This window comes from Petaurus breviceps, unplaced genomic scaffold (assembly GCF_028583685.1).
Source record: "Petaurus breviceps papuanus isolate PSGF00001 unplaced genomic scaffold, PetGlider_PUasm1.0 38, whole genome shotgun sequence".
Classification (NCBI taxonomy): domain Eukaryota; kingdom Metazoa; phylum Chordata; class Mammalia; order Diprotodontia; family Petauridae; genus Petaurus; species Petaurus breviceps.
This window is the reverse complement of record NW_027186304.1, coordinates 53754586-53771499: the sequence shown is the minus strand read 5'-3', so window position 1 is coordinate 53771499 and position 16914 is coordinate 53754586. Positions and strand designations below refer to the sequence as shown.

At 37.8% G+C, this 16914-nt stretch overlaps 1 protein-coding gene across 9 annotated transcripts in view; it reads right to left on the bottom strand.

Moving 5' to 3' along the window:
- Positions 1-16914, bottom strand: part of SPIDR (scaffold protein involved in DNA repair) — a 593302-nt gene that overhangs the window by 425838 nt on the left and 150550 nt on the right. For all 9 annotated transcript variants that reach the window (XM_069099903.1, XM_069099905.1, XM_069099904.1 and 6 more), the window contains 2 exons: positions 14148-14407; positions 3258-3358 (listed from right to left, as the gene is read on the bottom strand). In XM_069099903.1, the coding sequence (XP_068956004.1) occupies positions 3258-3358; positions 14148-14407 (361 nt within the window). The remainder of the gene's footprint in view (positions 1-3257; positions 3359-14147; positions 14408-16914) is intronic.

Genomic DNA, 16914 nt, shown 5'->3' with positions numbered 1-16914 from the left:
TAGATAGATAGATAGATAGATAGATAGATAGATAGATAGATAGATAGATAGATAGACAGACAGATAGACAGACAGACAGATTTGTATGTGTAGGTAGGTAGGTAGGTAGATAGACAGACAGACAGACGTGTGTGTATGTATGTGTGTGTGTGTGTGTAGGTAGGTAGGTAGGTAGATAGATAGACAGACAGACAGACAGACTTAACTGGCTAAAAGGGAAAAGACCAGGGGAATGTCAGATTACTCTTGTTCAGTTGTTTCTGTCATGTTCAACTCTTTGCAATCCCATTTGGGACTTTCGTGGCAAAGATACTAGAGTGGTTCACCATTTTCTTCTCCAGCTCCTTTGACAGATGAGGAAACTAGAGGCAAGCAGGGTTCAGTGACTTGCCCAAGGTCATACATCTAGGACATGTCTGAGGTCAAATCTGAACTCAGAGATATGAGTTTTCCTGACTCCAGACCTGGCACTCCCTCTACTGTACCATCTAGTTGCCCATCAGTAATTCAGGTAAATTGCTCTTAATAGAGCACACTTGGACTTCAGCAGTTCATTTGACAAAGTTTCTCATAACATATGAAATCTCTCATACTTCACCTCCAGTTCACTCTTAAGTTTGTTCCCCTTCTGTACAGCTCATTCCATTATGTTCTGTCTTCCCTATTAAAATGTAAATTACTTGGGAGCAAGGACAATTCTTTTTTGTTTTGTTTTTATATCCTCAATATTTAGCATAGAGCTTGACATACAGTAAGCACTTAGTTAATGTTCTATCTGTCTATTTTTCTAGTATCTTTCTGGATAACATCAAATTAGATAATGCACTGATTTTTCTTCTTTTGCAACCAAGGTTTTCCTCCCTATAGACACTTTAGAAAAATCAGGATGCCCAGTTCATTTCTCTAGATATCCTTTTTTTCTTATACTTCCCTCCATCCACACTCACCCAACTACTACCATGTCAATAAATTCCAGTGGCTCTCTATCACCTCCAGAAACAAAGCCCTTCATAACCTAGTCTTCTTCTTCAGTCTTCTTACACCTTACTCCCCAGTACATATTCTTTCATATAGTGACATTGGCCTCCTGGCTGTTCCATGAACAAGACACTCCATCCTTCAGCTCTGGGCATTTCCTCTGGCTGTCTCCCCATGCCTGGAATGTTCTCCCTCTCCCTCTCCACCTACTGACTTTCCTGGCTTCCTTAAAGTCCCAACTAAAATCCTATCTTCTACAGGAAGCCTTTCCCAAACCCTTTTAATTCTAGTGCCTTTCCTTCTCTTAATTATTTCCTATTTACACTGTATATGGCTAGTTTGCCTATTTTTTTTTTCAGCTTGTCATCTCTTCTGTCAGACGATGAGCTCCTTGAGAACAGGAACTGCCTTTTGTCTTTCTCTGTATCCCCAGTACTTGCACAATGCCTGGCACTTAGTAATTACTTAATAAATGTTTACTGACTAATTCAACAAAATGATCTATTCTACTAATAATCTAAAGTGATACAGTTATGCCCTAATAATATTAACATTTCTGTCAACTCAGGGACATCTAAGCTCATTTGTATCACTGTGTGTCCTAAAGAAAAGAAAGGAGTTTTTTTGTAAGTAATAAGGAAATTTTCCTAGTGAAAAAAAAAAAGCTAAAGGCTATAGAGCTGAAATTCAAAAAAATGAAAACCATAAATGAAAAACCAAAAGGGTAGCACAGTGAGTAAGAGTACCGGCTCCAGTGTCGGGATGACCTGGGATCGAATCCAGGCTCAGACACTCAGCACCCACCCAGAAACACCTGGCCGTGTAACCTTGAGCAAGTTACTTAACCCCAATTGCTTTAATAAAAAAAATAAAAAAGAAAAACCAAAAGGGTGAGGGTAGTACCAAAAAAGTTACTCCAGTTCTCGAATCTAATGGTATGTGGGATGCTTAAGCATATGCCTTCAACATCTGTGATGAGTACAGAAACAAAGATCACTATAACAAAAAGCACTATGAGTGTTATGGGCTCTTGAATGGTAAAACATCATATTGGTCCGATTGATATTTTATGAAATATAAGCCTAAAGACTCAATAATCAGACTTATTTTTATACTCAGGATGCAAAAATTAGCATCAGATAAAATGGACTTTGAAAAAAATGAGTTAGCATTATAATTTATAAAATTCGACATGTAGCAAGGAAAAAGAGAGACGGCTATGTAAAATAGGTGTCTCAGACAGGCAGATAGGTACCTGATGGCAAGCCCCAGCCTCAAGGAAGATCCCTGCATGCACAGCACCCAAAGAACATAGATTCTTGAGTGAATAGTTGTCTTAAGTGTGAATGATTACATATTTAATTGAGAAGTACAAGCTTATAATATAGAAATATGTTTTCCATGATTCCACAGGTATAACTGATATCATATTACCTGCTTCTCAGTGAATGGTGCAGGGGCTTAAGGGAAGAAGGGAAAGAATGTGGAACTCAAAATTAAAAAAAAAAGAATTCTTAAAATAAAAAATAAATCAAAGTTTTAAAAAAAAGATCTGCAAGTCTATAGTGGGGATTCTAGATGAAAATATTTCAAAAGAGCAGATTTGTTTTAAGTTAACAGGAACTTGGCTTTAGATAGATTCCTGAATTAAGGAAGACCTTTCAAAGAGCCATAAATAGGGTCATGTGCCTAGGTGAACAATGTCAAGAGGAAGGCCAAGAACTCCTAGAATGGGGATTCTTAAATTGTTTTTGTGTCCTGAACTGATTTGGCAGTCAAGCAAAGTTTATGGATCCCTTCTCAGAATAATGTTTCAAATGGATAAAATAAAATACAAAAGGGACCAATCATATTGAAATAGTGATCAAAACAAAATACAAATTCATAAACTCTAGGTTAACATTCCCTAACAGAAAGAAACCACCCTAGTGTAAAAGAGCTGCTACCCCCCCCAAAAAAATGGAAGAGTAAAGAAAAGGTTTTCAAGAAAGGAACTATCCAGAAAAGGTTCTACCCCGTAAGTATCATAGAGAGGTTTTCAAAATCAGTTTGAAAAAAAAATATATATATATATATATCAGAAAAATTTCTGTGACTTTGAGGCTTTGTTTGATCTTAGGAGTATGGATTTGTATGCTTGGCAAATTTTTATTAGAGTATGATCGAAACTTAAGGGAAAAAATCCATGTACAAAGTATATTATGAAAAGTCAATAATACAACTAAAATATTCACATAAGTTCATCTGGTAATTTCCCAACATATTTATGCAAGTTTTACCTGGAAGTGTTTTGCTAGAAGATGCACTCTGATGCCTCCAAAAAGTTATGGCAGACCGCTCTCTGTTCTGTAATCGATTTAACCTTTCTGCTAGTCCTCCCCTATCGAGGGAAAAAAATGTTAAAATTAGCCAAGAATTAGTATTCCGCTTGGCAAAGAAGTATCTCTCATCTTACATTTTATATCTTATCTAAGCTCTCCAACAATAGCAATTTTTTGGTCCCCTTAAGTCAAATGTTTTAACCTTGTAAGTATTCTATCATAGAATCCTCCTCAGGGTTTTATCTCTAATAGAGAGCTTTGATTTCTAGAGGGAAGAAAAAAGAGGAAACACAGATCTTTATTTCTATTATGTTAGATAATTATAACTTCGGGTTCAATCAATCTGCCAACAAGCATTTATTGAGCACTTACTATGTGCCAATCACTATGATACATTCTGAGCATTCAAAGACAAAAGTAAAACAGCCCCTGATCTTGAGGAATTTAAATGTTTCAGAAGAAAAATAGGTACATTTACAGGTTTATGAATAATATATATATGTGTGTGTGTGTGTGTGTGTAATTGATAAGGAGTTACTTGTATCAACAGGAAAACCATAGGAGATTTTCAAATACAAACAGAGGCTAAATGCTACTATTATTTCATATAATCATAGCTATGGAAAGAAAAAATGAGAATAAATGAGAAAAATAAACCCTATCTGCATACAACATGAGAGTGTATTTAGAAAATACAGTGAATCAGCAAAGAAAATACGACAATAACTTCAATAAGTCAGCAGGATACAAAATAAATCCACAAAATTGAGCATTTCTATACAGTACTAATAGAATCCAAGAAGAGATAAAACAAATTATAATCAGAGTAATTAGAAAAAGCATAAACTATCTGCAAGTGCGCTACCAAAACATATGGATCATACATAAATACAGCTACAAAAAACACTTTATAGAAATAAAGGAAGATTTGAGTAACTTCTTGTATTTCTATTGTGCCAATATACTAAAAAAATGGCATTACCAGAATCCATTTACAAATATAGTGCTTAACCAATAATTGCCTAGAGATAACTTCATAATTATGAAAAATATTTAATAATTCATTTAGAAGAACAAAGGTCTAAATATAAAGGGAAATAATGAGAAAAACTACAAGTAAGGGAGTATTATAATACTTCAAACTATACTATAAAGTATTAGGTTAAATCAACAAAAGTCTACAAGAACTTACTATGTGCCCCCATTATACTAAGTGCTGGGTATACAAAGAAAAGTGAAAATAATCTCTATACTCAAGGAAGTCCCAATCTAATGAGGAAGTTAGTATGAGAACAGTTATGTACTAACAGGAGACATAAAGGATAAATGGGAGACAATCTCAGAGGGAAGGAATTACCATTAAGGAGCACCAGGGAAGGTTTCTTGAACAAGGTAGTATTTAAGCAGAGGCATTTAGGGAGCTATGGAAGCCAAGAGGCAGACACGAGGGAGAGAATTTCAAGCATAAGGGACAGTCAGTGAAAATGTATGGAGTTGGGAGACAAAGTATCTTGCTCCAGGAACAGAATGTAGGTAGTCCAGAGTGCATTTTAAATTCCTTGGAGGTGGGTAAGGTATAAGATGTCAAGTCTAGAGGCTATTTATTAAGTGCTGACTATGGATCAGACACTGTACTAAGAACTGGGAATGGAAATAAAAGCAGAAAACAAGATGGTTCCTTGTGTCCTCTAATAGATAAGCCTTCTAATGGGGGAAGATAACACATAAAAGTTACCCGAATGGGAGGGCATGATAGAGAAAGTCTGCAGTCAGAAAAGAATGAAGACATGGCTAGGCTGAACATTCTCCTTAAAATGAAGTTCCTAGGAAGAACTAGACAAGCAAAGGAAAGGACTACAGAGACAGAGAGTACTTCCAGTGTAAGAAATCCAGAAGTGGAGTGAACTTCCTTGATAAAAAGACTTCCGTGGCATGAAAAAGAAAGTCAGAGAGTCAGGAGTGGAGCCTCAGAAAGACTGAAAAGATAGGAAAGGGTCAGATTATAAATGGCTTTCAATCAATCAAAAAACATTTATTAAGGGTCTACTATGCGCTAGGCACTGTGCTAAGCCTTAGGGATACAAGAGGCAGCCCCTGCCCTCAAGGAGGGCAATCTAATGAGGGTGACAAAATGCAAAGAAATATATACAAAGCAAGAGAGGTATAGGATAAATAGAACAGATGGAAAAGTGTTAGAATAAAGAGGGGGTGAGAACGACTTTTGTTAAGAAAGGCTTTTAGATGTACCTTAAAGAAAGCTAGGAAAGTCAATAGGTGGAATTAAGGAGGGATAACATTCCAGGAATTGGGGACAGCCAGAGAAAATACCTGGAGCCCTGCTGCTCATGGAACAGTCAGGAGGCTAGTGTTGGTGGATATAAGAATTTGTGCCGGGGATTAAGATGCAAAGGTAGGAGAGGAATAGGTTATGAAGGGCTTTTTATGCCAAACAGAGAATTCTAGATTTGATTCTGAAGGTGATAGGTAGCCAAAGGAGTTTGTTGAGTAGGGGAGTGACACAGTCAGACCTACACTTTAGGAAAATCACTTTAGTGGATACAAAAGCTCAATGGAGGATTTTATATTCTATTATGGAGGTGATAGGGAGGCAAGGTAGTTTATTTAAAAGCAAGCATCAAAACTATTTGGTCCTGTTTAACAAAAACAGGAAAAGAAATCCTCATAATAGACCAGATAAGCAAAAAGCATGAGAGTCATTCCCCAAAAGATAAGTTGGATCTAAACTAGGTTTTCAGTAGAAATTAAAACGTAAATGACCACAGGAAAACATGCTTCAAATCACCAATAACAAGAGAAATACAAATTAAAATAACTAGGGTTTCACCTAATACTAAGCCGAATAGCAAAGGGACAAATGAGTTCTCGAGAAAAGTCAATGTTGGAAAGGCTGTGAGAAAATACAGATACTGGTGGCGCCAGGAAGTGATCTGGATATAAATGTAATTCTGTAAGAAAACTGACTCAACTGCTTGTACTCTTTGACTCAGGAACTTCACCATGAGGGTGACTGCCACTGGAAATCAAAGACTTCTGTCCAATATCTTCCAAATACAAAAGTGTGATATATCCCAAAACATTCATGTCAACATTGCTATTGTGGTAGCAAAACACCAGAAAAAAATTGTATGTAACTATTATTGTTCAGTCGTTTCAGTAGAACCAACTCTCTGTGATTCTGTCTGGGGTTTTCTTGGCAAAGAATGGTTTATCATTTCCTTCTCCAGTTCGTTTGACATGTGAGAAAACTGAGGCCAACAGGATTAAGTGACTTGCTTAGGGTCACACAACTAGTAAACATCTAAGGCTAGATTTGAACTCGGGAAGACTCATGTTCCTGAAGCCAAGCCCAGAACTTTATCTACTACCCCACCTAGCTGCCCAATATATAACTATAAAGACATACTATTTGTACAGTATGAAATAAGGAACAGAGAAAAACATGGGAAGACTTATGTAGACTAATGCAGAATGAAACAGACCCAAGTGAACAATATACATAACCATAACGATGTAAATGAAAAGATGATTGAAATGAAGTAAAACTCCAAGTAACAGAAAACCAGTGAAATTACCAAGGAAAAGATAATGAAACCGGCCTTCTCTTGGCAGAAAGCCAGAGCACTATTAGGAGATATGGTCACTGTACTGAATATTTTTGCTTAACTGTTTTCCTTTGTCACAAGGTAAGATTCAATGGGAGTGGTTATGTGAAATAATTATAATGTAAAGACATCAAAGAACAAAAAGTTGCTTTTTTTAAAGACTGATAAAGTCAGTATCTTCATTTTTTCCCATGTTCTACTTTTTTCAACGTCAAAGACTTGCTTAAACAAGTCACATTAAAGCTTTTCTAACTGTATTGTCACTTCCCTTAACCTTTCTTCTAATTTGACCTTTTCTCAAATTAGTCTATAATCTGACTATACACAGACAAGTAATTCTGAAATGACTCCTATCCACATCAAAAATCAGGTACTTCCTGTCCCTAAAGATATGTTTCATTTTGTGTAATGTTATTGGGTGTTTATCATAACCAGCACCAAAAGGCTGTTCCAGTAAAAATTATTCATAAGATATGAGGCTACATACAAGGCTCTGGCCTCTTTAATTTCTTAATTCCATTTTTTTCTGCTATTCAATCCTGTGGCAACCAAAGATTAAGGATGGTATTGAATTGGTTGAGAATACCTTCTCAGATTCTTTATAAAATTTCTCTACTTCTTCACCCTCTGCAACAAATACTGGCACATAAGCAGTGATTATCTTTACAGAAGTCTTTTTGCTTATACTCATCATATGCACTGAAAGATGAGATGGCCAAAACATTCCATGAAATCAATTTCTTGTGCTGTTATATATACCATGAAACTACTCTTTCATTTCCCTCTGTAGAAACGTATAAGCCATTCTTCAATTTCACTGAAACTCTTCATTTCTTCTGGTTTCACTGATGGTAAGAATGTCATTACTGATAAGGTTCAGTTCTTATAGAAATATATCAATTTGATGGTCTTTCAACAAGGGTCTCATATTTAGAGTATCAAAGTTATATCTACATATAGTCTAAATTATACGAATCCAGGAACCTTCTGCTTCTTTCCACCATCACCAATGCAGATTTAGAAGGGAGTAGCACAAGACTGGGGGTCATTCTGTACTTTAAAAAAAAGGTTTTGTGGGTTGCCATGTCCATATTTCTTGGGTTGCTTTGCCCTATTTAACTAGGAAAGGCCCTTGGACAGTGTAGCAGCAAGCACCCTAAGCATACCCAGGGTGGCTGCCAACACAGGTTCTTAGATCTGCTTTTCTAAAGGAAAGCAATTAAAAATGGGTTAACAATCTTGCTTAATCAAACATGTCATTTACCTAGTTCAGGGGGAAAAGGTCAGCACCCCAAACTTCAGAGAATATACAGAAGTTACATGCAGACAAAAAATACAGACAGAGAAACATATCAGCAGACAGGCTTCCAGCTGTCTGACCATTACATCCATACCTAGTCAGTCACCAGAGAGGGAAGCACCAACATCTGGGTTTTCAAAGCCAGGAGGCTCAATGGCTGCCCATAGTCTCGTCTAGTCAAATCACACAACACTTTTCAAAGTGAGCCCCAAAACATCAGGGTTTATATGGCCTTCTCCTGGATCAGAGAATGTCACAACCCTCTTGACCCACTGCCCAATCACAATCACAAAGCAACAAGGTGTGGGAATTCCTGAAAAACAAGCCTCCCACAGGCTCCATGTGACCACATTCAGCCTATTGGGCGACAAAGTAGATTTTCAAATCAGGGAAGGTTCTCAGAGTCACTTAAGCCTATCAAAGGGCCAAGGGGCAGGGAAGATCTTCAGATTCCCAATCCTATAATAGACAGCTGGTATATTACCTTGCCAAAACTGTACTTGAAGTCTTTCCAGCTCAACTGGCATAACCTTTGGGAAACCAGGCTGACCTTCACACAAGAAAGAAGTATCAGTCTCAGTTTCCTCACCTGTCAAGTGTGAATAATAATAGTACCTACCTCCCAGGGTTGTTGCGATGATCAAATGAGATAATATAATATATAACAAGTGTTTTCAAGCCTTAAAAGCACTATATAAGTGCTAACTATTAATATTATTATTATCATCATTATAATAGAGCATCTGTTGAAGAGAAATGCTACAGAAGCCAGGGACTATTCAGTGATCCCTTCAACCATTTAAATCTGGTCATCTGATCATTCAGAAATCTGTGTTTGATAAGCTAAATCACCATAATCAAATTGTCTTCTTGAAAATTTATAGTGAACTTTAAAGTATTTATAAGGCACTTACCACACATTAACATTATGTTTTATTTTATTTTTATGTATTTTGTTAAATATTTTGCAATTAAATTTTAATCTGGTTCAGGCAGCACTTATAAGACACATGCTTGACATCTCTGCGTTCGAACAAGATTATATTACTGGGCAAAATAGTGTATGGCTAGAATCCTTACTGCCCTTTCATCAAACTATTAAATAAATTGATAAGAAAAAGACTGATTAGACATGAACATACTCAAAATAAGACAAAGATCTAAGGTAGAGCTAAAGGAAATCTCATAATAAAACTAAAATAAAAGATCATTGTCTACTTTCTACTTCCTTTTAATTTGGTTTTCTTAAGACTTTAATAGGAAATCCAATGTATTTACTATAAGAAAAGGGTTATCTTTTGTGGGGTAGGAATAGAGAAGGTAGAAATGACTAAAACAGAAAGAGTAAATGAAGGATGGGTTCCCCCCAAAATTGAGGAAGTTGAATAAAATATTATTAGGTAATTTTCTACACTGATGGGTATGTGCATGTAGCAGTATTAAAAAAAAAAGTCTATAAGTAGGTAATGTTAAAAATACTTACACAGAGGCATAGAGCACTGATAAGATACTTGAAGTGTGAAAGTCTGTGATCAATGACCTAAGAAACTACTAATCTACTTTATAAGATTAACTATCATCCATCCTGTAAAAGGCTTCACAAGTATAATACACAATATAAATTCAGTGGTCCCTGTCACCCATTTAAATCTGCTCATCTGACCATTCAGAAATTTGTGTTTGATAAGCTAAATTACCATAATCTAATTATGTCTACTTGAAAATTTATAGTGAACATTAAAATTTTCAAGGCACTTACCACACAACATATACAACTGAATATCAGAACAACCTTGTGAACGAGTTGTTACAGGTATTATCTCCATTTTACAGAGGAGTAAACTAAACCTCAGAGAGATTAAGTAACCTGTCCATAGTCACAGAGATAGATAGAAACCTTTGTAATCTGGTACCATGTTGTATAGCCAAACTCCTTGAACATTGTAGTAAGTACATGTTGAATCAACAGACCCCCACAGGAAACAGCTCCAGAACAAAAATATAAAATGTAATTACTTAGTCCACATACAAATGTAAGGAATGGAGTATCTGTACCCCCCTCTCCCCAGCTCACCTGATATAGTCACAAATGGTAAGATATTAACACTCAATAAGTAAAGTTATCAAAGAAAAGAGGTCAACAGTGTCAAAAAGCGACACAGATGTCAAGGAGGAAGAAAACTGAGAAATGATCACCAGATTTGGCATTTCAGAGCTTTCACAGAGAAGTTTCAATAGTGAGATTTTCAAAAGATTGAAAGTTATTGGGAAATGAGTGGGTGGTAAGGAAGTGAATGTAAATGTAAATGACTCTTTCTAGGAGTTAGTGATCTTAGAGAGAGAGGGTTAGAAAACATTTTTCTGACAACAACACTGTTAAATGAACAGTGCATTAATTATTATCAATTTAAAAAAGTGGAAACTGAGGTTTATAAAGGTTAAGCTTCCTGTCCAGGATAACGATCATAGAGCTTGTAAGCAGCTAGGCTTGGAAATGAATCCAGTCCATCTGATTCACTCTACATATCCAACTATTTGCAAAGTTCTGCTTTTCCACCTATTTGCAGTATCTCCTTCACCCAACCCCACTCTTCTACTACCACTGGAACCCCCATGGTTCTGGTCAGTATCTCTTTTCATCTAGACTATATAATACCCTCCTAATTAGTCTTCCTTTCTGTGAGCTCAAGCAAGGTGAGATTTTTGTTGTTTTTCTGAAGGATTAGTCTCCTTTGAGCCCTGGTAATTCACAACTGTAGCACATTGGGTGTTAAAGGCTCGTGAGCTAGCATGCCTTTGGGCACTAAGCCAATCAGGTGCTGAATTTAAATGTATATATGCAGAGCATTGAGAGGGTGAGTGAAAAGAAAACATATGAAGAAAAATGAGCATGAAGAAAGAAAATGAAGATGAATAAGAAAAATGAGCGTGAAGAAGGGAAAATGAGCATTGAGCATTGACAGAATTAGCAGCAACAGCAGGCTTAATAAGTAGCTGTTATAAAGGTACCTCCTGGCTGTGAAAGTGAATTGAGATGGTGGTTCTGGTAATGTTTGTAAACACTGTTGTTGTCCTGTTAAGCTTTGTTTTCCCTGAGACAGAAGGTGAGGGAAGGAGCCCCTGGAGCCTGCTGTGCCTGGACTCAGGCAGGAGCAGGGAGAAAGTTTGGAGTGGAGCAGTCCCTTCCATGGAGCAGGAGCAAGAGAGTTGCCTACATGTGAATTCAGGCAGGAGCCAGGAGAGATGGACCCCTGCAGAAGAAACCCGGGAGCTCAGGAATCACCGCAAATCGAGATGAAAACTTTGCAGCAAGGCAAGAATAATGACAGTGTCTTCTTGCCATGGCCCCCGGGTTGGGTCTGAACTCAGCAGTTGGAGTTGTCTATAGTGGGAGGGAGGAAGTGTCATAACCCCCAGGGACCTAGCTGTTGACTGTGTTGCCCAGCCTCCCCTTAGGACTTGGAAGTGGGGGGCTGGAGTAGTGTTAAGACTTGGATTCTCGGGGCTGCTAGGTGGCGCAATGAGTAAATCTCTGGCCCCAGAGTCAGGAGGTCCTGAGTTCTGTTCCGGCCTCAGACACTTAACACACACACACACACACACACACACACACACACAACTAGCCATGTAACCTTGGGCAAGTTACTTAACCCCAATTGTCCTCCAAAAGGCCAAAAAAAAAAAAGACTTGGATTCTCTGGCTCATTAGAGCATGTGTATGACTGAGAGTGCCAAGTGGGCACCCACAACAGCAGTATGAGAAGGACACACCCTGCAAGAGGATTTTACTTGGACACTGTTTAGATTGAGGGGGTTATAACCTACCATGACCTAGGGGTGGAGTGTGTTGTATTCTCTGCTACCCCTGGGGATGTGTTGTGTTAAGGGCAGACACTAACCCAGGATCTCCTGATCGTATAAACAAGTATTTTGGGACAGTACGGTATCTGTTGAATACAATGATACATAATGTGTGCCATGTTACATACTGAGTGTTATATTATCTACTGAATGATGTTTTGTTTAAGGCCATGTGGCCACCCTCGTAATAAATTGTTACGTTGTTATGAATGTAATGCTTTAGTTTCTTGAATAGGGTTTAATTTTTCATAGAGTTTTTGTTGTACCTTGCAACTAGACCCTTAAAATGTAACAGCAGCAACCCTTAAGTGTGCTGCCTTCATTGGCATCATACTTTTTCAGTCTGTTTCTTCCCTTTTTAACCCTCTGAGCTGTTACCTAAACAATCTTCTCCGAGATCTGCTGTTGTCATCGTCACTCCTCTATTCAAAGTTCCTCTTTACCTACCTACTAGAGAGGTATCATATTATAGCAGAAAGTGTTGTAAAAGCAAGCATCCCAGCATACCCAGATGGCTGCCAACACAGGTTCTTAGATCTGCTTTTCTAAAGGAAAGCAACTAAAAATGGGTTAACAATCTTGCTTTAATCAAACATACGTCATTTACCTAGTTCAGGGGATAAAGGTCAGCACCCCAAACTTCAGAGAATACAGACAGAAGTTACAAGCAGACAAAAAATACAGACAGAGAAACAGATCAGCAGATAGGGCTTTCAGTTGTCTGACCATTACATCCATACCTATTTAGTCACCAGAGAGGGAAGCACCAACATCTGAGTTTTCAAAGCCCCCCGCTCAATGGCTGCCCACAGTCTTGTCTGGTCAAATCACACAACTCTTCTCCAAGTGAGCCCCAAAACAAAACCTCACATCAGGGTATATATAGCTTTCTCCTGGCTCAGAGAATGTCACAACCCTCTTGGCCAACTGCCCAATCACAAAGTATCAAGGTGTGGGTGTTCCTGAAAAACAAGCCTCCTGCCACAGGCCCCATGTGACCACATTCAGCCTATTAGGGGGCAGAGTATATTTTCCAATCAGGGAAGGTTCTCAGAGTCACTTAAGCCTAGCCAAGAGCCAAGGGGCAGGGAAGATCTTCAAATTCCCATTCTCATAACAAATGTGCAGGCTGAAGGAACCAGCATTACCATGAAGGCAGGTGGCTCAGTGGAGTCAGGAAGACCTGAGTTCAAATCCAGCCTCAGACACTCACTAGCTGTATGGTCCTGGACAAGTTACTTAAATCTCTGTTTGCCTTAATCCACTGCAGAAGGAAATGGCAAACCGTTCCAGTATGTTTACCAAGAAAATCCCAAGGACAGTAAAAGCCAAACATGACCCCAAGGAAGATGGTGGTGCCACTAAAGAAATGGAGCACATATTGATTAAGTAGGACAGAAAGTTCTATATACAATCAAAAGCAAGCTAGCTTAACCAGCCTATAGTACAGTGCCTGGCACATTGTAAATGCTTAATGAATGCTTGCTAACATGATTTGACTATAGTGAAATGATTTTAAAGGCTTATAAAAGAGCCTTCACTTCATCATATTTCTTAGAAATGATGAAGAAAAATATCTTCTTAAGATTGGTGGGCAATATTTGTTTGAACACATTCTCTCATTAAAATATTACCAAATGGCTGGGCATAATTTCTCTATCCAAATTCACATCCAACAAAATGGATACTCCATTGACACTGGTCAAGATGTATTCATAACCACACATGACATTTGTTTTTAATAATGATCAATTGCAATGATAGTGGCACTGAGTAAGAGAGGTCAGAATGACAGCAGGAAACCAGGAATGAGCAGTGTCACCAAATCTAAGGGGGTACAGAGTGGTTACTACTAAAATTGTGAATGCTGAACTGGTAGAAATTCTTGTGCAAAATCATAGGTCTGCTTTAATTACTTATAAGAATCTTGCAATCATATTCTGCCAGTTTCCCCTTAAAAGCAAACTAAGTTGAAAAAACAAAAAAGTCTGATATTTTTAAAATGTTTGGGCTTTTAAAGAGAAAAGCTACAAAAGCCAAATAATATAAAAGTCATAAGTTTACCTTAATAGCTTCTTTTTATTTTTCTTTGCAGAATCTTCAGGAGTCCTAGGAGTCTGATCTGTTTGTTTCTTAGGGGTATGCAAAAGGAACTGTGCAGATTTTATCCAGTCACTTGCAAGTCTTCCTTTATCTTGTTCTAAATCTAATCCATAATTCAAGTGATATTTATGAGCAACTCCTAAATTGGTGGGTAACACATTCTTTATGTCTTCTTGTTTTTCAACATCTGAGGAATATTCCAAAATTTCAGTGGAACTCATCTGGAGAAATAAAAAGAAATGCAACCGAATCAAGTTTTAGATGTGTGTATACATACATACAAGCATGCATATATAGATAGATACAGCTATTGTTCTAGATCTCTTAAGAAACGTAAAATGTCTATTTAAAATAACACTAAAAATTCTATACCTTTACTAACAAACACTATTCAGAAGCAAAAAAGACAATCAGATTTCACAAGGAGTACTACAACATCAACAAGATCCAAAGTAAGCAGCATTTTAAAACACATATCTCTGCTCCAGTGTCATCAAATTACACTAGATTAATGTTAATCCAAAATTCAATAAATTAACGGATATACATTGTTTATATTTAGAAAAGGACTGAGGGAATGACTGTTGTTGTTCTTCAGTCATGTCTGACTTTTCATAATCCTGTGGACTATATAATGCCAATACTGTCCATGGGAATGTCTTGGTAAAGATACGGGAGTAGGGAGTCAAGATGGCGGAGTAGAAACAGGACTTCCGCGTGGCTCTAGCTTCCACCTCTTCCAATTCGTGTAAAAAATGACTCTAGACAAACTTTGGAAGTACAGAACGCACAAAATGACAGAGAGAAGCTAACCTCTTGCTCAAGACAGCCCGGCAGGCTGCAGGAAGAGGCCAGCACAGCCCTCCACAAGCTGAGCCCAGCCCTGCTCGAGCCAGAGGTTTTAGCCTCAGGGCGGCCTGACCAACCTCCAGCTGGAGGAACTTCAGATCACCAGCAGCTGTGGTGGTTTCCAGAATTATCAACCCATAGATGCCAAAGACAAAGTGATAGGTCAGTGTAGACTTTGTAGGAACAGGGAGCTTGGGAGTACAGTCTGGCTTTTACCCCCAGGGAGAGAAGCATCTGAGGCTGCCTCCACGTGGCTGCTTCAGCTCCTGGCTTGCAGATTGTAGGGGGACCAAGAGACCAGTCTGAGGGTTAATCGCTCTTGCTTAAACATGCTTGGATCTGGATCGCTGTCTAAGGTGGAGGTCCTGGGGTGTTGACCAGTTTGCCAGAGAGCAAGTGGGGGCTTCAGAGAGGACACCCAAATAACAGCTCTAGCAGGTGCGAAAATTCCATTGATTTGGAACAAAGCTCCCTTTCTGGTAGCAGAAAACAGAGCTCAAAAAAACAGAAAACAGCAGAAAACAGGCTCAAAAGTCAAGTAATTGAGTGGCAACATGAGCAAGCAAAGGAAGCAAAGCAAACAGAGCAATCCAACATTAGACTCCTATTTTGGGGACAAAAAAGGATCAATGCATGGAACAGGAGGAAGACAACAATGTCAGAACTCCTGCACAAAAGCTTCCAAGAAAAATATGAGCTGGTTACAGGCCATAGAGGAGCTTAAAAAGGATTTTGAACCAAGTAAGAGAAATGGAAGAAAAATTGGGAAGAGAAATGAGAATGCAAGAAAATTTTGAAATGAGAGTCAACAACCTGACTGAAGAAAATAACACCTTAAAAAACAGACTAACTCAAATGGCAAAAGAGGCTCAAAAAGCCAATGAGGAGAAGAATGCCTTAAAAAGCCAAATTTGCCAGATGGAAAAAGAATTTCAAAAGCTCACTGAAGAGAATCATTCCTTCAGAATTAGATTAGAGCAAATGGAAGCTAGTGACTTTATGAAAAATTAAGATACTAAGATACTATTAAACAGATCCAAACAAATGAAAAAAATAGAAGGCAATGTGAAATATCTCACTGGAAAAACCACTGACCTAGAAAATAGATCCAGGAGAGATAATTTTAAAATTATTGGACTACCTGAAAGCCATGATCAAAAAAAGAACCTAGAAATCATCCTTCAAGAAATTCTCAAGGAAAATTGCCCTGATGTTTTAGAACCAGAAGGCAAAATAGAGGTTGAAAGAATCCACAGATCACCTCCTGAAAAAGATCCCAAAAAGAAAACTCCTAGGAATATTATAGCCAGGTTCCAGAGTTCCCAGATCAAGGAGAAAATATTACAATCAGCCAGGAAGAAACAATTTGAGAATATTGTGGAAACAATCAGGATAACACAGGATCTGGCAGCTTCAACACTGAGGAATCGAATATGATATTCCAGAGGTCAAAGGAGCTTGGATTAAAACCAAGAATCACCTACCCAACAAAACTGAGTATCACGTTTCAAGGGAAAATATGGTCATCCAGGGGAATAGAGGACTTTCAAGCATTCTTGATGAAAAATCCAGAGTTGAATAGAAAATCTGACATTCAGATACAAGAAGCAAGAGAAGCATTAGAAGGTAAATAGGGAAAAGAAATCATAATGAACTTATCAAAGTTGAACTATTTTACATTCCTAAATGGAAAAATGATAATTAAAACTTATGAAACTTTTCTCAGTATGAGAACAGTTGAAGGGAATAGAAATGTGCATACATACATATATATATATATATGTTGATATAGGAGGGTATATGGGCGTATGAATACATATGTGAGTGTGTGTATATATTGTACAGGTATACATAGACAGAGGGAACAGGACCAATTGAA